Here is a 23,240-nt window from a genome sequence, read left to right as displayed (position 1 = left end):
AGACACATCCTCTGCTGAGAGGCCGGCAGGAAAGGAGGGGGAGTTAAAGGAAGAGAATAATGCCTGAGGGTGGAAAGAGAGGGGAGGGAGGGGGAGAAAGGGAGGGTATAGGGTGATGTGCTGCTTTCAGGAGCCTGTGCAGAAGATGGTAAATGCTGTTAGAGGTGATTGTTTCTAGTTTTATAGCCAACAAAACAATTGCAAATAAATAGTTGATTATTAGCGTTTTCTTTCAACTAGAAGAATTGAATTTCATTTTTACAACAGTCCGTCATACCTTTTTTACTTTTTTAAAGGTAAAGACCCCATGATGTTAGAGAGAACCCCAGTAATTAGAAGATTCCCCGTGAGCAGCACTTGCCAATAGTGGGGAGGAAAAACTCCCCTTTAAAAGGAAGTGACGTCGAACAGAACTCGACTCAGGGAGTTCAGGGTGAGGAGACAATACAGGAGACATAATGGTAAAAGTGGTAGTAATAACAACATATAAACACATGTGGAGTGAAAAGAAGGTGGAGGATGTCTTATGTCGAGTGGTACGATCCCACAAAGCACACTGGGAGGACTTATGAAGTTTATCTAATGAGTTAAACTGACTGCAGTTCATGGCGAGCAGTATGATAGAGGCAAATCCATGTTTGCACAATTTAAAATATTTCAAAACATTTGGTGAAACACGGTGGCTCACAACAAAACATCAGCTGGACTGTTGATCATGTCGTTACATGACAAAGAACAAAGGAGAGGGCTTCAGATATTTCCTCTCTGTTATTCTGAATCATTAATTTGCCAAACATGCATGTCTTTGGAGTGTTGGAGAAAGCTGGATTACCTGGAGAGAACCCAGGTAGAGAATGGATTTGAATCAAGGACCTTCTTTCTGGGCGGCAAAAGCACTAACCACTGCACCACCATGCTGCTGCCATCACTACCAAATCACATGAACTATCCTAATAAAAAGAGAGCAAAGCATGAAACATCGAGTCACACCTTGAGGCGACTGTTGTTGTGGTTTGGTGCTGTATAAATAAAATTCAGTGAACTAAATTAAGAGGAGGATATACTCAACCATGGCCACATCCATCATTTGGACCTGGAAACATATCATTAGATCATCAGTTAACAAGTGGATCACAGCACAAGTACCAGCGATAACCAAAAACTTTGGCAGAAAGAAAAGTTTGATATGTCATCTTAAAACTACAGAGGCTGTCTGTTTCCTCAACCCAACTGGGAGCAACTGATACCCAAAGTCTCTGCCACCCATTCTACTTTTTGAACCTCAAAGAAGTGGACAGTCTGAAACTATCAAACTATGAGGTCTTTAGGATATGATGGGGCTTAATCATTCAAGAGTTGTGTTAATTAAGGATTTTAAATTCTAGATTTAACAGGCACCAAGAGGTACTGCGTGAAATGGATAAGAGCTACAAAACAAGACAACAAGATCAAGAATAAATGCACAAATTTAACTGAAACTTCAGTACTTAGAGTTTTTGCTTCACCCAGCTGTTGGTGATATGTCGCACCTATAAACACATCGCTGCTTAACCCATGTGTTATCAAATAACACTGTATCCCATGGTACACTTCAGTCACAACACTGAAACGATTGTTTGTTATGGCATCTTAAAAATGTCCCATGTGACGCGAAAGCATCACAAGGGAAAGATGACGAGGGGAGGAGAGCAGGAAAACAATCCAGATGGTGGCACATGGGGTGGGGGTGGGGGGGCACAGCGAATGGACCTGGTGTTCCAGAGGACCCCCCCCCCCAGGAGTCTGAGAGTCTCCTCGACTCAAAGGGAAACCACTTAACAGAAGAAACAATGTATAATGCACAAGTCATTATCTTACAACCCAGTGGAAAAGAACAGAGCCAACAAGTAATGGAGTCCTTGATGAGTAGTGTTGTATTGGAAGGCACTTTGTAGGTGTCTCAGATGATTTAGTCAAGTTCTGGATAAACTGTTGTGGAACAAAATGTGTTGAAAATTTCCACTCAACAAAAACAGCACGTGTCATTGACCCTCTCTGATCCTCTGCAGCTGTCTCACCAGTACCGGCTACTGCCCCCGAGGACAGTTTGCTTATTTGCGGACCAGTTGAGTCCTCTGACCCCGCCGCCCTGTTTACGCCTCCAAGCTTCCCGGACCTCTTCACAACACAGCGAGGAGCGTGCCAAGTGGCCCCGTGGCCGGAGCCAGCACAAACACAGTCTCCCATCATCTTTTGGTGCTGCATTACTGATTTCCTCAAGCGAGTTTAGCATTTCGGCACGGGTGCTCTGCAGATCGAATAACAAACCAAACTGAAACGGACTTTGAGAAAGGCTGAGAATGACTGATGTGGCCTGTTTAATGTGTGAGAGCTGCATCTCCAAACAAAGAATCAGACGTGGATTGCACCAGGTGAAGTTTTTTTTAGCCACATTTCTTTGTGGACTTGAGAAATGTTTTGAATCTACTAGAGTAGCTTTCCTGAAGTTTAATGAGGTCTAACGATCGCATTAGATATATCTATTCTCTATGACATCACACAGAGTCAAAAGTAGAACAAGCTGAAGTCTGAGCTTTTGGTTCACACGGATGAAGAAAAGACAATAAGACAAAAAAGCAGTAGCTTCCCTTTTAGAGCATCTTTTTCCTTACTCGAAATAAAAGTTTTCCACAAATGGCCTCCAGAGTGTGCAAATCTGTCACCACTGGGTCGGTATTTCAGTGTTCGCTCAGCTTTTGAAAATATTCCATTGACCCACCTCAGCCCATCGAGGGTCCGGAGCAGTGTGGGTGTAACTTTCTCTTTGATGGTTCGCTGAAATCGCACATACCCAGAAAACTGACTGGATTTCTTTTGAATCTCTGGTGAGATGTGAGATGAGTGATAGCTGGTGTGCAGTGTTTATGAGCTACAACTAAAATCACTTTTTAATGCTTCCTTATGCAGCTGGCTGACAAAAAAGGGGAGATATATATGTAAATCAGCTGTATTGTGAATATAGCTGTATATAGAAGATGGAAAAGGCTACCAGGCCTGAAACTTGAAGTCAGTGAGGAAGACATTTAAATGGATTACTTCTGATGCCCAGCAGAAGGCAAAACTCTGATTGCAAAAAGAGCTCAATGAGGAAAACAAAAGGCCACTTTACTTACTTTAAAGTCTTATTTATTAAACATCAGCTTCATTTAGTAAAAGCTGGTTCCATTTCAAGCCAAAAAGACTTTTTTTTAAAATAAATGCTTCAGTCAGAATCAGCTCACTTGTGATATCTGGTGTCGACAGACTGAGATCAGAAAAATGCAAAATGAACCTTCACAAACTAATAACTCTTCCAGATCTTTAAAAGAGAGTTTGTCTTTAAAAACACCATCCCATTGTTGCATGATCTCTAGAAACACTACCTGCGTAGGTTTCATATTATTTTTCACAAGTTTTGTTAGCATAGATCTTTGCATTAGCTACTAGACTGTATATAAAAGATAGCAGTAGTCCCTGCAATATTGTCCACTACTTTGGAACTTTGAAGCTTTAACATTAGTGTTTTGGCTGCCAGCATATTGACTTCTTTGGAGCCAGAACAGACCATAGTTGCATGAGAAGGTGGAGTAGTAAATATTGGCTAATGCTAGCTAGTTCGGGGTATTAGTAGCTGAGAAGGTAGAGCAGGTCACCTACTAACTGGCAAGGTGGCGGTTTAAACCCTGGCTGCCAGTCTGCATGCCAAAGCATCCTTGAGGAAGATGCTGGACTCCAGGTTGTTCTCCGATGCGCTCGCTGGAGTGTGAATCTTATTAGGCATAGATAAAACGATGCTTATGTGAATAAGATGTCATATAAAAGTGCAAAATTGTAGGAAAGCACTATATAAGAACCAGCCTGTTTATAATTTAGCACGCTGCACCAAAAGAAAGTGCAACACATAGCCACTTGCTAATAGTGCTAAGTAGCTAAGTGCTAAGGACAACATGCAGCTCACAGCCCCTTGTGTACATCCACATACCTTTAATACCATTATTAAATTCACCCAGTATTAAGTTATTCACAGACCATAGACCTACCTATATTGGGCAAGTTTAGGATTTTAACATGAGACTGATTCACTTTTGGAACCAGCCTCAAGTAACTACTAAAGGAAGTTCATTTTGGGTTGCAGTTTTTTTGTGGACCCACGGGCAGCTTATATTATTATGTTGGTGAGAAATTAGGATGAACCATATCAATAAGCTGGAAGGTGCTTTAAAAAAATAACTGAAGTTTATGTGATAAATTACAGGTATCATTATAAGCTTCATTTTGTCTCTTACTTTAAGCACACTACCCAGACAACTCTGGGCACCATCAGCTCTTGTATCTTTACCACACAGGCACCGTTTCCTCCAGAGCCATGTAAGGAACAGAGCTGAGGATGACGCACCAGGATGTTGTGCAGAATGTATTCCTGTCAGGGTGGGACGACACTGATAAGGACAACAGGGCCGCTGACCTGACGTTCCCTGCTCCTGTCACACTGACAGCAGGGCTCAGTGCAGTCAAGTGTTTCTTCCTCCGTCTGTGTCGCTGTATGCTTGGTCGCTCCTTCTGCTGCAGAGTCTTATATGAACTCACAGCGGCCCTGCAGGATGAAATCAGATATTACTACTGAGACCTTTACACCTCAGGCTTTCCGGTCTGCTGGAGGAAAATATGTCACCATCTCGTGGTTGCAAAGCAATACATTGCTGCCTTGAACATGCTTCAGTTATAGTTATAGTCAACAGTGTATATGATGCGCAACCAGCATGGATACAGCACAGCACACCATCTGGTTTAAGCGTCATTAAATTTTCAGCAGCATAATGAGTCTAACAGCATTTGCTGAGGAGTGCTGCCTCACATCACCTCAGGTCCACAGCCAGTAAAACCAGCTGAGACGGTGTGGGAGTTTAAAAGATGGGTAAAAGTCCAAAAATGTAGTGAGGGGACAGATAAAAATAAGAGTATATTGCACTGTGTTTCATTTGTCCAATCAACTTTAAACTTAGTAGGCTTGTTGCAGTGGAGCACTTTGAGGTGTCCGGGACACCAATTCTTAGATTTTGGGTAAATCAGGCTCTGTTACTGTTTTCTTCTACAGTAACTGTTGACTGCTTGACACTGAATAATTCCTGAGCCTTTTACCTGTAAGTTTAACCTAAACCTAATTCTAACTTTAATCCTAAAACCCAGACTTGAACCCTCAAACAGGCCTTTGAAGGGATGGTGCCCACAAAGAGAGCTGGGCATGTTTTCATTTCATTTTATTCATCTTTGCCTTTACAGAAATTACAGAACAGAAATTTTCTATCACACCTTCCTGCCTGAAATTACTTCAATTGATTCATGTTTGGATGAGTGGTTCTCAAGAAAGTTGCAACACACATTGTTTAAAACCCGGCTCTGCTAAACAGGCACAATCACACACATTCTGGGAGTTTGTCCTTATAGGTGTCCTTTCTTCAAGAGCATATTTTATGATGTGTTTAAGGTCAAAGTGTAAACTGTGGCTACAAAAGCAAAACAAACCTCTGACGCACTCACATTTCTCTAGTAAGACTTCAAATTTAACGAGCAGAAATGGTTTCGTTCGAGCATGTTTACATAGCTGTAATGAATAATGAACTGGCTTCCATCTGTACTGATCTAATAGACCAGTTCTACATTCCTGCCCCACAATCTAGCAAAGCTCTGGCAGGCATAATGCATCGCCGCCCTGCACCCAGAGGATGAGGCTGCCGACACAGCCGTACGGCCGTCCTGAAAGCTCAATCACGTGACCCGCTGCCCCTTGTTGTTGTCATCACCTTGAGCACCGTAACACCCAGCGGCGCCTCCACCCAGAGGAGCAGTGGGACGAACAGGAAGTCTAATTCTAGACTACTTCCTGTATGACATTCCTGACCTGAGCAGCCTTCCTGCCAGATTCTCTTAAGCGTCCCATGTATAGCAGGTTTACGGCTGAAACGGCTACTTTTATATGAATACATGAGCAGGCGAGTAATTGTAGTAAAACCTTTGGGGATCTGTGCACAGGCTTTCAAATATTTTTTGCATTAGTAGGAAAAATGGTGTTTATTGTTAATAATTGGTCATTTGTTTAAAAATCCCAGTCTGTATCATTTAAACCCATCAGTCAGAACACTTTTGTAGCAGTTATACTTCATTTATTTTACCGTTTGGCTTCCATTAAGTGCATAGAATGAGAGTTCACATCATCAACATTTAGAATAAAGTGACAGAGATGGACAATAGCAGAACATCAGGCAGACAGCATTCATTGCAACAGCGTGTCAGGGGCCTCCCCAGCTGAAATACACGTAAAATATGATTTTATTTATCTGCACTTGTAATGCAGAAGACTGACACTTTTAGAAATAAAACAGATGCACTGACTAGCAGTTTCATGGCTGATAACTGATGACATTCAGGGTATTTATACACATTTTATCATTTAGATTCATTTAATTTATTCCCTCTTGTGTGCCAGGAGGAGAAATGCATGCATACTGTATCCAAACATATGGATATATGGAGGGTAAACAACAGCTACTGCTCTTACTAAAAGGCAGATTGGCTGATATATTTGAACAAGACCAATACAGATGCTTACAGATTTACCAGTATTTGATTGATTATGATATATGTTGGTGCATCCCTGGTTTTCAGCACGACATCATATTAAAACTAATTATATACAGACTTCATCTCCTGTAGATATTCCATAGAATTCCACAAATTCTTTGGAAAAATCCCAAGATGATTATCTGTCAGTAGAGAGGTCTGAACGCCTGCCGAGAATAGATTTTACATTACTTACTCCCATTCAACACCAGCCAAAATTAATTCTACAGTTTTAATTATTAGTGTTTCTGTCCATTTCAAACACGAAATCCCAGATTACTACAGTTAAAGATTTATACCTGTATATATTTATTAGTGTCTCTATATAAATTTTAGCCTTCCCATTTAAATGATACAAAAAATACAATCTGAATCCAAATAAATGCAAATTATAGCAGAAACATATATGAGGGTATAAGGCAAGAGTCATCTCAGATACTGAAAGTGCCCTTTATTATTACCAGCAGAGGCTGAAGCAGCTGATTGCCACAAAAACATAGATATATATATATAAAAAATGTAAATACTCAGACAGCTGTGACTTGGGAACCAAACAAAAGTGTTTGGATTCAGGTTAAAAAGAAACACATACAAGGAAAAAAAAAAAAATCTCCCAAAGATAAATCAACGAGACACATGTCAGCGAGGCAAACACTCTGAGATGAAGAGTAAACCCTGAAGCACATCCCAGCAGGTGTCTTAGTGATGTGTTACAGTATACTCTCCCTCAGGTTCCCACTGCTGGACGTGTTTGCCTGCTGACTCTCTGTTTGGGTTCGATTCCACGTGTGAAAGTCCAAAAGAGCCTGGTTGAGCTTCTCCATCCAGTCCAACCTCTCCTGCTTGGTGTCTGCCGAAAACCAACACCTGAAACAGGAAAGGCCTTCGTCAGTTTGTGTGCAGCTATTAGTGTCCAGCCTCCACCCAGTGAGTGGTGTCACCGAAAGGTGTTTCCCATCAGCTGTCAAAAACACAACACCCACTGTGACATCACTAGCTGGGTGCAGCCAGAAGAGCAACGTCATGCGTCATGCTCACTGTAAACAAATGTGGAATAGACTGGCTTAAATGTGTAAACCAGTCAAACAAAATTAATCAGTGAGAAAAGTAGATGAGCTCAATTTTGTGAGCAAAGCCTTAATTCTCTTAATTTTTCCAACAAGCAAGCAAAACGAGCCATCATGCACAGAACAGAGGTCCTGACAGTTAAACCTGAGCTTTTCCTGCTGGATAAAAGTGAAAAAGTCCGTTTGCAGCTGTGATTCACACTGAAAGTAGGCTGACAACAACACATTAAACACTTCGCTCTAATGTTTCTGTCTGTTTGTGCAAGCAAAGACCTCATTTTCAGGGAGTCGGGGTCGTTAAATTCCTACTTACTTGGCTGCGGCATCCTGGCTGAGGTCTTGCTCCTGCTGCGATACGCTGCTTACCAGCTCAAAGGTGAAAGGTCGAGCACACAACTCCCTCTTGACAGGCCTGACGCACTGACTCTGTGAGCTGGAGAGAGAGATGCTGCCTTCTGCCTCCTTAGAAGTTGAACACAAAAGACCGATTTAAGGTCACTGATGGCAACAATTAAACTTGGCCAGTTACAGGGTATGCCCTTCAGAGTCGCCTTCTCATGAGTGCCTGTGCAGGTGGTCAACTTTTACATTTAAGTTGCTTACCTTGCTAGTTAGAGCCACAAACAGCAGTCCCTAAAACTAATTATTCACGTTTTATTAATGTAACAGTTTCTTAGATTTAAAATGTCAGGGTGCTAACCACTGCTGATTGGAGCTAGAGCTGAAAACAGAAAAGTCCGTTTAAAAGTTTTGACACTGCAGCAAGCAGGCATCGCAGTAGCACAGTCATAAACTTCCACTGCGAAACCTAAAAATAGCATCCACCCCCAGAAGCTACTCAGACATGCACAAGAAGATGACACTGAAGAGATGGCAAAATTTAAATCAGATATGCTTTTTGATTTTTATGGGCTGGAACTTCCATATTTCACATCTATGTAATAAACCTGCTCGTTCATACCTTTGTTTCTCTGTCATTTGGATAGTTCCAGTAGTACAGGTTGCATTCCTCCAGGACAAAAAAGCAGCGATGCCAGACCCCATACCCACTGATCAACTCGAACATCGTCTGGGAACACAAACACAGCAACAATGCAGTGAAAACAGGCGTTTAAATTTAGAGGAAAATGATTTGATGTGTGTAAAATTTAGCTGAGGCAGGATCTGCACTCCCTGCAATGTGACTTTAAGAAACTGAGACATGACTTCAATTTCAAAATTTTTCCCCTTTGATATCTGGAACATTAATGTGTGCCTGGCACTTTGTCTTTGATTTGACTCACTGGTCCAAATTATCTGATGCTCACGCAACGAAGGCTTCAAGCTTCCAGATCACACTCGTGATTCATCTGCGTGGCTGGCTTAGAAACTAGTTGTTAAATGGCATGAGAGAATTTTTTCATTTTCAGACAAAGCGCTTAAGCACAGTTTCAGGAAGTCTCCACCTATGCTAACATGAATCATAGCTGCCAGCTGGAAACAGGAGTTTTTGTTCTGGTCTGCAGCCTCTGTGAGCTCAGCATCGTGACACTGAACCAGCTGCATCTGCTACAGAGCGGCAGACGGAGTGTGAGTGAGAATGGAAGAATAAAGTAAAACACCCAAGAAAATATCCTGCTAAGATAAATCTCTCTGTGACATACTCAGGTTTTTCTTTAATATAAAAATATATAAAATTCCTGACCAGGAAGCCTTGGTGCTGGACGTCAGAGTGGCTCTTGCTCTCCAGCTGCAGGTAGATGTTGCCCTCTAGAGGGGAAAGAAAGGGCACCTAAAGCCAGAAAAGGACAGGGAGGGGCACACAGTGTCAGACTGGCAGGATTTTAAATGGTGGTAACAGAAAACAGCATTTCAAATACATCCCAACATGCTTTTCTACACATAATCTAACAGATGACCGGCAGTGGTCACTTCGACAGCGAATGCTGCCGTTTTCCACGGAGTAAAGATAATTTCAATCTGCAGGAATCAAGAATATAGGAGAGAAATGTAAGAACATGTACACTGACTACACATGCAGTAATATGTATCAGCGAGTTGAGATCACTTTATGTCCTTAAGAACAAGTTTCACATTCAAAATGGCAACATAATGGATAGCCTTTAATTTCTGAGATTCGTTCAAGTTCTTTCTTATCTAAAGTGACAGCAAAGTTATTTACAAATAACCCTCGAAGGTTTTTATGAATTATGAAATAGGTGAGTTTTCAGAGAGGTGGAGGGGTGACAGAATTGTGAAAAAGTGAAACCTTTTCCTGAAATTCATCTCCCAGCAGCCTCCTGACTTTGCCATCCAGTTTCATCTGAGTGAAAGAAGCAAGAAAAGAGGGGGAGGGACACAGACACGTTACATCACCAGTGGGCCCGTGCATGTGTGGAGTAATAACAAATCAAAAGGGGGAAAGCATGCGGGGTGGTGTTTGCAGCACTGTGCTTCTTCCTCTCAGGCAGCGGCAAATCCCAAAGACAGTGCTTTTATTCAGCTGCATCACTCAATCAGCAAATTCACATTTACACAACTACACAGACAAAAGAAGCTCCATTTGTATTCATCTTATTTTTTACTTCTCAAACTTTCAAAGACAAGTTTCCATCGCCAAGTCCTATTTCTCTTTACCAAAACTCACATTTCCACTAGGTTCCAGAGTTGCTGAATAATAAAATATTTGTAAAAATGTTGAACAGGCTTTCACCAACAGTCCTCCTCAGTGTTCACCCCAGCAACAGACACAATCTTACCTTATCCAGGGGGAATTTGCTGTGTCCCAGTGAGGCCAACGTGATCTTATGAGAGCCGACCAGACAAAAGTTACTGGAGCGACGGGTGATGAGAGGAGGAGCAGCAGCTGAAGGAGCAAAAGCAAAAACATGACTAATGTGCAACACTTAGAGCTGGAAGTATATCACCAACCACCATTATAACCATCTTTGTGCCAGTTTGTTCAAAGAGTGAAACAGGACGAACTGAAGCCTCATCGGGGTGTTTATGCTTCAAGTCAAGTTTATTGATATTGCGCCAAATCACAACAAAACATAAGGCACTTTATATTGTAAGATAAAGACCCTACAATAACATAGATAATAATACACCCCAATAAGCATGCACTTACAGCTAAAAATCAAGTTCAGTCTAAGACTTAACAGTGAACTCCATGAAAATAAAATTTAGGATCCAGCTAAAGAAATACTAAAGAAAATGGAAACTATACTCCAACTGAAGCCAATATAAAACATTTTAAGGCCTTTGGTTATAAATATGCATTTAAGACATTTGAAGACCTGTAACCATGCTGCTCTTTATGCACTGACAAAATAAAATAAATTAGTGACCAAAATAAAACAACTTACATGTTGAACTGACGCTAGATCTCTGCTGGAAAATAAGACAAATGAATAAATAAGAGTAAAACTCAAAGTATAACCACGATTTGATGAAAAATAAAACTGAAACCTCACCGTGAGAGTGTTCAGAAGCTTTCTTGGAGTGACCTGCACATGAGAAGGCAACATTAATGAATTTAAACATTGTATATATAAACATGCAGTGAGCTCAGAAATGACCAGCTTACCCGTGGCTTGGTGGAGGCCCGCTCCATGGTGCAGTTACTGGCTGAGGTTTGGGACTAGATGGCAGAAAAACAACATAATAAAAATATAAAGTAATTTCAGTTTTAGACAACAACACTCCACATTTAAAATCAACACAAACACAAAAATAATACATATTTTACACATTTGGTATATTGAGCAGTAAGAAGGTCATTAAAAAACAAATCACTAGGCCTAATGCAGCACACCTTAAACTGCCTTTAAAACCAGCACACACCCAAGCAAAGGGCAGCCTAACCAGAGCCTTATACAATCCTGCTGCTAATGCTGAACGACCACAGCTGTTCAACTACACTCCGATTACTGATAGGCATTAGTTAGTCTCCCCTGGCTTCAGAACTTATAACTGAAGTAAATCTCATGAGCTGTCACATAAAGAAAAAACAGTGGCTTCTGTATTTAGGTGGGAGGACTCCAGGACGGCCCCTCTCCCTACAGGATCGCCAACTAACAGCACGCCAGCTTACAACAGCCTTCCATCAGATACCACAGAGACATGCCTGCAATGCTGCAGCAAACAATCCAACCAAGTCTCTTCAGCTAATCCATTAGATACACTACAGATGTGTGTATTACATTAGCACATCTGGCTGCAACATCACCAGTTCACAGTTAACGCACATGAAAGGTTTATAATGATTTAAAACGTGTATAATGTAAATAGTCATAGAAAATGAAGCTCTATAGATTGTGACTGACCAGGCTGTAGACTTCCACATCAATTTCAAAGGATGAGCGAATATCCTTCCTGAAACATTAAGACGAAGCAATGCAATGCATTAGGATACTTTGCATATCAATTACCACTTAGTAGAGTCACAAAATGAGAAATCAAAATGCTGTTTCAGAGCCGCAACATGAAACGTCACATAAGGTCAAAGGCCACAAACATTTGTTCCAGTTTAAGAGTAGTTGATGAAATGCAGCTTACATAGTGACAGATGTGGGGAAGGAGATGGTGTCTCCGTTCTGAGCATCTGCAGCTGTGGCCAGAGGGGTGGCGACGATGTTGCAGGGTCCGTAGCGGATAAGAACAAAAAAGTAGTGACTTGGTCGACCTAAATGACAAACAAAAACAACATCGTGAATGTTAAGAGTGAAGCCATTAAAAACCAAACAAAGGCAGAAATCTTCTCAGCTGCGGTACCTGCACGGTTGTGTGAGGAGCAGACATATTCCACCTTGAGCGGCAGCTGGATGTTTGTGATGCTGACAGTGCCTCTGCAGGGCTGCTGGGAAATAGATTCACTGTCCTCCACTGCTGCCTCTCCAGATTCTGAGCTCCTCTCCTCCTTCAGTCTGGCCACCTCAGCCAGCAGGGCAGAGCGCTTCTCACCTGAAACAGAAAATGTATCATAAATGCAAGGAAGACAAAATAGATAAATATTATAACATATCAGCAAAGAATTGACAGTTGTGGATATCACACTGTCAGTTTTGACTGGTTCCTAATCTTAAAGACCAATGAATGACCAATAACGGCTGCAGAGAAGAAGCTTAGATGACAGGAATGAAAGTGGCTTATGTGAAGAAGCATTCCTGACTCTATGCTGAACAAAGATGCGGTGGTTTAAAATCTTGCAGTCTACATACACGAGACCAGCAGCAGTTTCTCGGCTTCGGCCTCCTCCAGTGAGCCTCGCCCGTGCTCCTCATCCGTACAGCAGTTCAGGGCCTGCAGCGTCTGGTTAATCACAGTCTGCAGTTTCCCAGCTTCTTCATTAAGAGCCTGGACACAATCGACCAAACCCAGAGCATCACTGATACATGTAATATATTCAAAAGGTTCCACAGTTTTTGGGGTTCTCACTCTTTAAGAAACATTTTGTTGCACTACAGTTCCAGATACAAATAACATAAGAGTGTTATGAGGGGCGATCACGTTCGAAAGTATTAAGTTCCTCTGCATAAAAGTCTCCATTAAAACATTCCACATGCTTGAAATTTAGACCAGATGAATGTCGAGTTTCCATAATTAAACATAATTTCAGCTTTTTAAATTCATTGCTCTACTGATTTAGTCCTGCTCCATTTGTTGAAATGGAGAAAGACTTCAAATTTCTGTTACTCCCTGTGTAAACTTCAGGACAGGTAAGTTGTTGGACAATATTGAGCTTAGCCTTCCGTAATATCAGTGTTTTTCTAAACTAGTCAAAGCAAACTACACACCGTTATTTTCTCCTTGATGTTGACAGGCGGTTGAGGCTTGGGCGTCTCTTCAGCCCGTCTCTGAACCCCCGGAGTGACGCTCTGAACGATGGGAAGCTTACTCTGCCTTTGTGTGCGGTAGGCATCGATGCTGACAACCAGAGAACAAACAAACATTAACATAAGGAAAACAATGTTTGAGAAACAATGTGTGAGTGCTGGCACAGTTCAAGAGTTCACAGAACAGTGTGGGTAAAGCATCATGGAGCTTTCTGAACATGCACAACATGTAGATTTGATTCGTTACACATTAGGCACCAACAACCCCACCAGACTGCTGAAGAGCACAATCTCATGTGTTGGTGCAGACTGACTCAGTCGTTTTTACTAACAGACCTCAGACTGTGCAAATGAGCCCACTGTGAGATCTGATAATGATATTATTGCAGTGTAACTGCTGTAAACTGATAAAATGTTCATGATCCTGAATTTGGATCAGATAGTTTTTTTCTGTTTTAATAACTTGGAGGAATTATCCCATTTTATGAGGAACTAGAGAGTGGTGTATGGAGATTAGTGACTACTGCCAAGGCTGTAAAAAAAAAACCAAACAAACAAAAACTTCTATCCTTTACAGCACAGGGGTCCGTTCTTCATACCTCGCTTACTACATCCAAGATCAAATCATCGCGCTAACTTTGAGCTCGCTATTCCGGTTCTCCGAACACACCTGTTGTTGACGATTAGTATAGCTGGATGAAGTAATGTGAGATCACTGGGTGGCTTAACAGGGGCTACGCATCGATAGTAGAAACATTGATCGGCAACCCTTTGATTGGTCGGCGAAAATGTCGAAGGAGCGCGCTCAGTATTTTTCGGCAGCAGAGCAAGAACTCTTGAGTGAGGGATTTCAGGAGTTTCAGAGTTTAATTAAAACGCAAGGGAACACTGCAAAGGCTGCAAAAGCAAGGAGAGAGGGCTGGCAGAAAGTTGCTGACAAATTAAACTTGTAAGTAATTTAATAATAATAATAATGGATTGGATTTATATAGCGCTTTTCAAGGCACCCAAAGCGCTTTACAATGCCACTATTCAGTCACTCTCACATTCACACACTGGTGGAGGCAGCTACGGTTGTAGCCACAGCTGCCCTGGGGCAGACTGACAGAAGCCAGGCTGCCAATATCGCGCCATCGGCCCCTCTGGCCAACACCAGTAGGCGGTAGGGTAAATTTATTATATTATATTACATTATATCCTCTTTCACATTAGAGCCACAACAGGACCCACTAGAACATGGGAACAAGTAAAAGTGAAATATAAGAAAATTCTACAGAATGGTAATATTTATCACTTATATTGCTTTTAGTCTCTTGAAAAGAGACCCTGAAATAATCTGTTTGTTTATAACAGCAACCAAGAAAAGGGCAGAGCAAAAAAAAAAAGACAGGTGGTGGTCCTGCACCCCCTCGTCAACAAGTTGGTTAAGTAAATAATACCCTCACGGGAAAATCGATATCTCTCAATGAGCACACTGTCGCGCTGAGCTAAAGGATCCTGTCTGTCCCGCAATATACGCTGAATTCTGAGGACTCTCCTTATCAATCTTGCACCTTCCGCAATGGGCTGCTCGCGTATACGGACAGGACATGGCTGCGACAGGCTTCCCAAATCCACCTTCGCTTTTATAGCCGTGGTCATCTTGCTTACATGAAGTAATTTACTATTACTACTCTGAACTGTGAATTACATCTGAAATAATCAAATACATGAAATAGAATGATTAATAGTATATTTCCCTTTTTTTTAGGAAATGACCTGTATGTATCTGTATGAAATCAATAAAAGGATCAAGTGCTGCATTAACTTTAGTTACATTGATGTTATTTATTTATGGTAAAACAGTGGTAAAATATCGCTGTTGCTTTCGTATAAATGAAGCGGACATACCTGAGTGGCCGCGATCTAATCTTGTTTACATAAAGTGAGCCTGCTCCCGAGCAGGTTTACGCTTTGTTGCTATGACAGCAAGTCCCGGATGAGCTTCGGGGAACCGAACGATCCAAGATCACACGAAATCGTCAACAATCAAATCCAGCTAACTTACTTAGCCAGGTACGAAGAACGGACCCCAGGTGTCAAACTCCAGGCCTCGGGGGCCCGTGTCCTGCAGGTTTTAGATGTGTCCTTGATCCAACACAGCTGATTTAAATGGCTAAATTACTTCCTTAATCATGTGATTCAGGTGTGTTGACCCAGGGTGATATCTAAAACCTGCAGGACACCGGCCCTCGAGGCCTGGAGTTAGACACCCCTGCTTTACAGCTTCAGAGCTCACTTTATATTTTATGAGCCAACTCTGTAAGCATCTTTTGGAGTATCTCAAAGCTCTGAACATTTGGGTTTTTAAACAATTTGAACACAAATGTATTACTATTACATTTGTGCAGCACGGTGGCACGGTGGTTAGCACTGTTGCCGCACAGCAAGAAGGTCCTGAGTTCAATTCCAACATCAGGCCGGGGTCTTTCTGTGTGGAGTTTGCATGTTCTCCCCGTGTTTGCGTGGGTTCCCTCCGGGTACTCCGGCTTCCTCCCACCGTCCAAAGACATGCAGCTTGTGGGGATAGGTTAATTGGATAATACAAATTGTCACTAGGTGTGAATGTGAGTGTGAATGGTTGTCTGTCCCTGTGTGTTGGCCCTGCGACAGACTGGCGACCTGTCCAGGGTGTACCCCGCCTTTCGCCCTATGACAGCTGGGATAGGCTCCAGCGCCCCCCCGCGACCCTGAAAAGGGGAAGCGAATAGATGGATGGATGGATGTATTACTATTACTCTTTACGTTTGGCAACAGTTTGACTGTGAAAAGATAACAGCTGGGATTTATTATAACCTGTATTTGTGTATGACCATGTAACTGCTGTGATTACCTGTACAGGGGAGCAGATTCAGCAGGATGGGCGCTAGTTTCCTCTGGTGTCAGGAGCAAAGGAGGGATGGGCTCCTGGCTTGCGGCCAGTCGCTGTTGTAGGAACATTAGCACACATGTCATAAGTTGTGTTGTTTACAGGGCACTCGTTAATGCTGTCTGCTAGTGGAGGACACCAACTCTTTCAGCTTCTGAGTGTAGCTTCTATAGACTGGAATAAATCTTACCAGTGGGGTGACCACAGCCTCTACAGACTTGCTGAGAGGAGAGAGGATGCCAGTGGGAGGAAAGTTGAGCAGCTCATCCCTGATGCCATCAACCTTATCACTCTCATCACTCTTCTCCTCTTTGGCCTCTCCCTCTTCTTCACTTTTTTCCTTCTCCGTCTCCATCTTATCATTTTCGACGGAGCAAGCCCCAATACCACTGTCGTGATCCTCAGGGCCTTCCATCCTTTCAGCATATTCGAGCACCTCCTCGAACATCTGATCGATAATTTCACCAGTGTTGGTCTCCTCACGAAAGCTCACTTCAGTATCTGAAAAATATCACAAATGTATGAAATCACTTTGAATCATTTTCTGACACTTCAAATGCTTCTGTGCAAATAGCAAATCTGTGTTTTAGACATCAAACAAATCATTTCGTACGTTCTTCTCAGCACAGCTCTGATGAAATAATTGTAATTGTTCAATCTAGACAAAAACCACCCGTGTATTTGTGCACCATGGACCAATACCATAATCTTTCAAAACATGCACCTCATGTCCAACAGACTTTCACCCGTGAGTTTCCACCTCTCCTAAAGTGTCCTCAGGTGCTCACACTGCCCTCACCTGACAGGGCGGTTTCTGTAGAGGTATTGTTGTCAGACACCCCTGAGCTGTTGATGAACTCGGGCTCCAGAATAAAGGAAACCTTCTTTGAGCTCTCTCCTCGCTTGTGAGTGTCTTCTGTCAGACTAACGTCAAGATTCACCCTTTCATCGACAGATTCCTGCCCCACCTCCAGGTGATCAGATGGCTGGATCTCTGCTGAGGTCTGAGCTCCATCAGCCTCTGTTAATGCGCCCTTGGGCTTTACCACAGGTTGTGCCTCATCTTCTAGATTTCCCTCTAGTCCCGCATGCTCATTTTGTTCATTTTCAAAAGAAGTAGGCAATGCTCGTTTGCCTCCATCTGAGCATGTGCTGTCTGACTCTTCTTTTATACAGACTGTCTGGGTTTCCTTTGACTGTTCAGCTGCATCATCATCGTGACTGCATAGTTCCATTTCTTTCTGCTCTTGTTTTATTGTAAGAACATCACTATCTGCTGTAAGTAGACCCTGACTACCTTCTTTACATGACTCCATGCTCTCTTTGTCTCGGTCTAAAGTACACTTCCCTCTCATTGAGTTTTCTAAACAGCTTTCTGGTTTGGATTTGTCATCTTTTTGTATTTCAGAACAGCCAGCGGTCTTAGTAGAGACATCAGAACGTGGACCATCATCCTGGATGTCAGTGGGTTCATTTTCATCTGTTTTCTCTTTGTTCATTTGGGATGATTCCCCTTGCACGTCCTTCACACATGCTTCGTGTACTTCATCTATGGCGGATTCTTCCTCCATACACACTGTGCTTTGAGGATATCGCCACATCCTTAACTCCTCATCTGTCGATGGTTCAATCTCCCCGTCACTACAGCACGAACTATCCATCTTTTCATCGTCTTCAAAGGCCAGCATGTCAGAGCTACCCTGTTCACTTACTGTGGACTCCTGTGATGTTTCCTTAACGTTTGACTCATGTGGAAGAGTTAATTCTGAGAAGCTTTGCTCATTAGATGCAGTTAAGTCAGACATGTTCTGATCCTCACCAGAGGGGGCTTTGAAGAAACTGTGATCCTCGCTAAAAGAAAGCTTTAACACAGTTTGGCCCTCTGGTTGTTGGGGACCTGGCTGCTCTTCTTCATTAGCAGACAGAGCCTCTTGCGTCTGTCTGGGTTCTTCACTGAGAACACACCGTTTCTGCATTCCAGTCTCTGAATAAGCTGCAGGAGCTTCAGAGTGACCGGATGTCATCTCACCTGTTGAGAAACAGGAGTCTCGCATCTCATCACTACACACCTTTTATAGCTTTATACTTGTTAAACCTTCAGAGCAGTTACTGAACATACTGAGTCATTTATATAAAGAGCACAAAATCTGTACTGATACTGAAAAGAAATACCATTTTAGATGCGAAATGAACTTGCAATTAAATTTTTTTATTAATTAAATTTGCAAGATGTAATCAAACGTGCTCTATTAGTCGCATTATTCCTAATTATTGGTTACATAACAGACACAAGAGTTTACAAAATATTCTGAAATGTAAAACTTTTCTCCTTAAAAATGAGGTCAGACGAAAACAAATTGAACAAATGGCAAGTGGCCTGAGATTACATCCCTGGTACATAAGTGCTGTTCGAATGCGTTTGCCCCAATACAGATGTTGCATATGAAGTCCAATACTAATTAGAATTGTTTTTGTTTCACATTATAGAAAAATATATGCTTCAATTTTAAATCTAAATGACACCCAAAGCCTTACCTGTCATATTAAGAGATGCGCTGTCTGCATTTGTCGTCGGAGGTTCAGTGAAACTACCGTCTTTCACATCAGCGACACCTTGATCCTGCCAGAAGATCAAGAACAACAGGATTAAAGAATAAGAAGGAGTTTTATTGACTATAATGATACTATGTTGATGACTACATACAAAAGGAAATAAAAGTTCAGATAAAAACAAATTAATTTAATTAAGGGACAGTAAAATTGTAAAAGAATTCTAAAAATTAAAAATCATGAAATATAAAATTCACAGGAAGAAAAAACAGCCCCTAAACAAAGTGAACCAAGAAAATATTGACAGGGTGCAATAATGCTGAACAGTGCAAGTCTGTACAATCTTCAAATGTACAAGAAGTGCATGAATCCACCACTGCACACCAAACATGACCTTTGTTACCGCAGTGACAAGCCAACATCCCCAAAACCATAGAAGAGAAAAGAAGGTGCAGAGTAAGGAATGAAATTCTGTCTCCAGCAGTGCTTCAAGACATATTTAATCAACTGATCTCTGCCCAAGTCTATGTGGCCCATAATACCAGGTGACTAGACAACGCAGGGTTTTACACTACTGACTCACATCCCAGAGGCATGTGGGAGGCCACTGCACTCTCCTTTTTGATCTAGGAACACTGGAGGAGGGACCTGAAGGGCCACAAGGAGTCCTCTCCTGTTTATATAAACTGTCATGTTAAAAAAATCTATGAAAACCAACAGTGAAAAATGAAAAGTACAGTTTACAAAAGCTATAATCCACAAAAACGAGTTAAAACCCGAACAAAGTTTTAGTCAAAGCAGGACGTGCCGAATTCTTGTTGACACTGACTGTGTGCATCAATTACTATTTACTGTTTCACAGCTGTGATACTAATCCACACTGCTATACTTGATGGCAATTCAAGCACGAAGCTTTAATTTACCCATCGATTTTAAAATAACAGATAATAAACTATGACAGTTTATTATCGGAGCTCTGTAGGTGAAACGTCAGGGTCTGAAAACTCACCTCTGCTAAAGCGGAATCTGAGCTGCTCCGTTTCAGCCAGGCGTTCTCAGCGATGGGCTGAAACGGCACCTGACTCAGTTCATGCTCCCGCTCCTGACCAGTGAAAATATATCAGATTTTAGACATTTATCACAAGCATAATCAATTATCCAGTATTTCAATATTACAAAAAAATTATTTCTTTCTATGTTTTTTTTAGTATTAGATTTAAATAATAAATAAACAAACAGAAATAACAAATCTCCCCCCTTAAGAACCAGCACATGGGAGTGTTGAATGTGCATTTCAGTGATTAAAGCTGTTAAACCAACCTGGCGGATGCGAGAAACCTGCTTTGAGCTGGGTGTAGTTGAGCCCTGGAGTTTTTGTTGGATGACTGATACAAAGCTGGAGCGTGTCCGGGGGTATTGGTTGGCGGGGCTTGGGGTGTTGGTGGGGCTACTCTGGAAAGAGGCCATTTTGAATCGCTCCATCCGCTGATTGAACTCTGCCTCACCTGGAAAATATTTCAGACAGTGTTTAAGTCAAAGGTGGGGTACTAAAGACCAATTTAATAGAAATAGTGCATGAGAAATAGACGCTTGTCATGCACATCCTCCCATAACACTGCATAGATATAATGCAAATAACAGTAATGCTTTAAATATAAAGTAACAAAAGAAAATATTTATGAATGGAAATGACAGCAGATGATTGGAAATCAGCTACTGCTCAAAAACAAATTATTTAACTCTGAGTTAAATCATTCCATAACTCATGTTAGCCAGATGTATCATAAAAAGAAACACCTGTCATGTTCACTACTGACATACAGTCACTGCACATGTTGTGTTATTTTAGATTAGAACTTAGCAGCTGGGTGTTGCAAACTCAGGGACGGGCAGTAAGGCCAATGTCAGGACTGAACTTCAGTCTGTGTCCCTCTGTAATACACTCTAATTAATGGAGTCATTACAGTAAGCAATCTATTTAGGCTTCAGTCTTTAAGACTGAAATTGTTTGTAGTTAGTTAATAACAGGTGATGTTGATAGAGAGGTTTTTGAAGGTGTGCTCATATGTAATCTCACCAAGGAGAGGCTCTTTGTGGCCCTTGCTGTCCCCGCCTGGATCCGAGAGGCACCGCTGTGCAGGAGGAGCTCCTCCTAAAATACAACACACTTTGTTACAAACTACAGGAATGATCCAACTCCCACACAGTCACTCGGGCTCAACAGAAATTACTCAACATCTTGACAGCAGGTCTTATCTTGCTTGTAAATAATCTAGTTGACTTTTGATCTGCTATCTGAAGCATTACCTGAAATGCTGCCAAAAAACAGAGAAGTTTGTTAGCTACCCAAACAAAGCCAGTAGTGCAATAAATTCCACCTTTGTGAAGGTTTTGTCACAACTGTACTGTACAGATCAGTCAAGTATTTTGTCACATATTCAGCATGCATGAACTTGTATGCAGAAAACAGTCATTTACCATCTCTTCTCTGGGTGAGCTGTTGAACTCGTGACCGGACTGAGGGAACTATTGGTGTGTCGGGTTTGGTTTCAAGCTCTGCTCGGCGTCCAGAGGAAGATGCTTCAGGGCAGTGGTTCTCCTGACCGGCCGCTTCCAGACGGCGCCTCTTCTGACTGTCATTGGTCTCTGACACAGTAAGACATAGGCGACAGGCATAAGGGACTCCTTCTTGTAAATATATGTATATTTTGTAAATATAAAGAAGAAGGAACCTTGACATTGGTTTAAGCCACAAACAAACCTGGTGCTGAGCAGTTATTGTCCTCTGAATCCGACAGCGGTGCTCTCTGTCTCTTCAAGCCCATATTGTTGCCATTTTCCTCACCTGCTTCCATATCGAGCTTCAAAAACATCAAGCACTGAATAAGTATTTTTAAGAGGTCAGTTTCACTGATTTGAAGATAAAACTCGAAGACCATGAACAGATTTACTAAAGAGTAAAGCGGTATCAGCTAGCAATAGTTACTTTCTCAATAGAAACAAGCCACATCAGAAAAAAAAACTGATCAAAATCCAAAGAAATAACTGCATGCCAGATTGAATCTAGCTTTGTAATTTCAACAGTGACTAATGCCTTTACCGATTTTCCAAATAGCCGCCATATAACCAAGTTTTATCCTGTCTATGGCCATCAAGCTTCACTCCCGACCAGGCCTGCTTCGAAAATCAGGTCAGTAAACTCAGTGACATTTATCTGCCTACAACAAAGTTAAATACATTTGCAAAATTAAAAATGTTCTATTATTTAATGACACAGATTACCGCAGCTAAAACTAAACGTGAAAACGCCCCGTTTCAGCTTGGCTCGTTTTTAAAAACAAAAACACTGCTGGCTGATTGGCATCGCTCTTCAGCGAAAACTGAAGCATTTACTTAACACAGCGACAACTTAGTTATCTACGCCAAGTTTTTCTTCTCGTCTCCGAACAACCTGTCACGCTAAAACATACTAGATTAGCACGCTGAACGCATCCACACCCTGGGTCAGCTTGGCTAGCTCTTTTCAAGCTAACCTATCTAAAGTTAATGCTAGTTTAGCTTCCAATTAGTTAACTTAATCAACAGAAACTTAGACCGGTAGCTCGAGTTTGTCTCTATATGTTTTGTTTCTAAATGGCTCCCCCCCTTTTTTTTTTTTTTTTACCTGAGAAGATATCCGTAAGAAAGTACAGGTGTTACACGGGACAACCTTAACTAACAGAAACCACGAAACAGTCCTCTCGTTGTTTGCTCTCTTCTTCTAACTTTGAATTTCAGCGGGTCTTCTGACGTCAGAGGAACGAGCGATTGCAGTACCGTAAATATTCATAAAGAGCCCCGATCTGATCTTTGCCGTGCGGCTCCTGTGGGGCGTTAAAATCTGATACTGCGTCCATTCTCCAGAAATAGTAGATGAACTCTTTTAGTTAAATACCCACCGATGATTATTTACATATTTGTTTTCCTACTAGTTGATGTAAAAACGGCTTTTGTGAAATTAGGTGTTTATATTACGGTAAAAACAGAGTAAACGCGCGGACGGTTGCTGACTTTGGTAAATAAGGTTGTAATAAGCTTTCCCTTCCTGGAAGTTATGAAGTGTACCACATCTTTGCTGTTACACAACTGTCGTATATATTTAGCTTAATATGATCTCAGAGCTCGTCTCTAGTATGTTGTCTGATTGATATTGTTGAGGTTCCATTTAAAATATCTAAGCTACACCTATATATATGAACAGCGTTTAATTATTATGTGATTTCT

At 41.7% G+C, this 23,240-nt stretch overlaps 1 protein-coding gene across 8 annotated transcripts; it reads right to left on the bottom strand.

The window, feature by feature from the left end:
* Positions 1-6,157: 6,157 nt before the first annotated feature.
* On the bottom strand, positions 6,158-22,778 carry anln2 (anillin, actin binding protein 2). 8 transcript variants are annotated; one of them, XM_026172598.2, is made up of 25 exons: positions 22,642-22,778; positions 21,739-21,838; positions 21,456-21,623; positions 21,055-21,129; positions 20,298-20,482; positions 19,987-20,079; positions 19,561-19,650; positions 18,963-19,047; positions 17,227-18,456; positions 16,618-16,928; positions 16,392-16,483; positions 13,481-13,610; positions 12,905-13,040; positions 12,459-12,647; positions 12,243-12,369; positions 12,011-12,059; positions 11,272-11,325; positions 11,159-11,191; positions 11,051-11,072; positions 10,442-10,548; positions 9,952-10,005; positions 9,388-9,474; positions 8,665-8,772; positions 8,017-8,165; positions 6,158-7,503 (listed from the first exon to the last, which is right to left on the bottom strand). In XM_026172598.2, the coding sequence occupies exons 2-25, from the start codon at positions 21,830-21,832 to the stop codon at positions 7,347-7,349; spliced, it is 3,825 nt and encodes a 1,274-aa protein (XP_026028383.2). In that variant the 5' UTR covers positions 21,833-21,838; positions 22,642-22,778; the 3' UTR covers positions 6,158-7,346. The 8 variants fall into 8 exon arrangements, with proteins under 8 accessions (XP_026028383.2, XP_080160184.1, XP_080160181.1 ...); XM_080304058.1 differs by having other exon boundaries at positions 18,247-18,456; XM_080304055.1 differs by having other exon boundaries at positions 20,298-20,473.
* Between the last annotated feature and the right edge of the window lie 462 nt (positions 22,779-23,240).

Source organism: Astatotilapia calliptera, chromosome 7 (genome assembly GCF_964374335.1).
Source record: "Astatotilapia calliptera chromosome 7, fAstCal68.1, whole genome shotgun sequence".
Lineage (NCBI taxonomy): Eukaryota > Metazoa > Chordata > Actinopteri > Cichliformes > Cichlidae > Astatotilapia > Astatotilapia calliptera.
The sequence above is the reverse complement of the archived record's forward strand: the minus strand, read 5'-3'. Positions and strand labels throughout refer to the sequence as shown.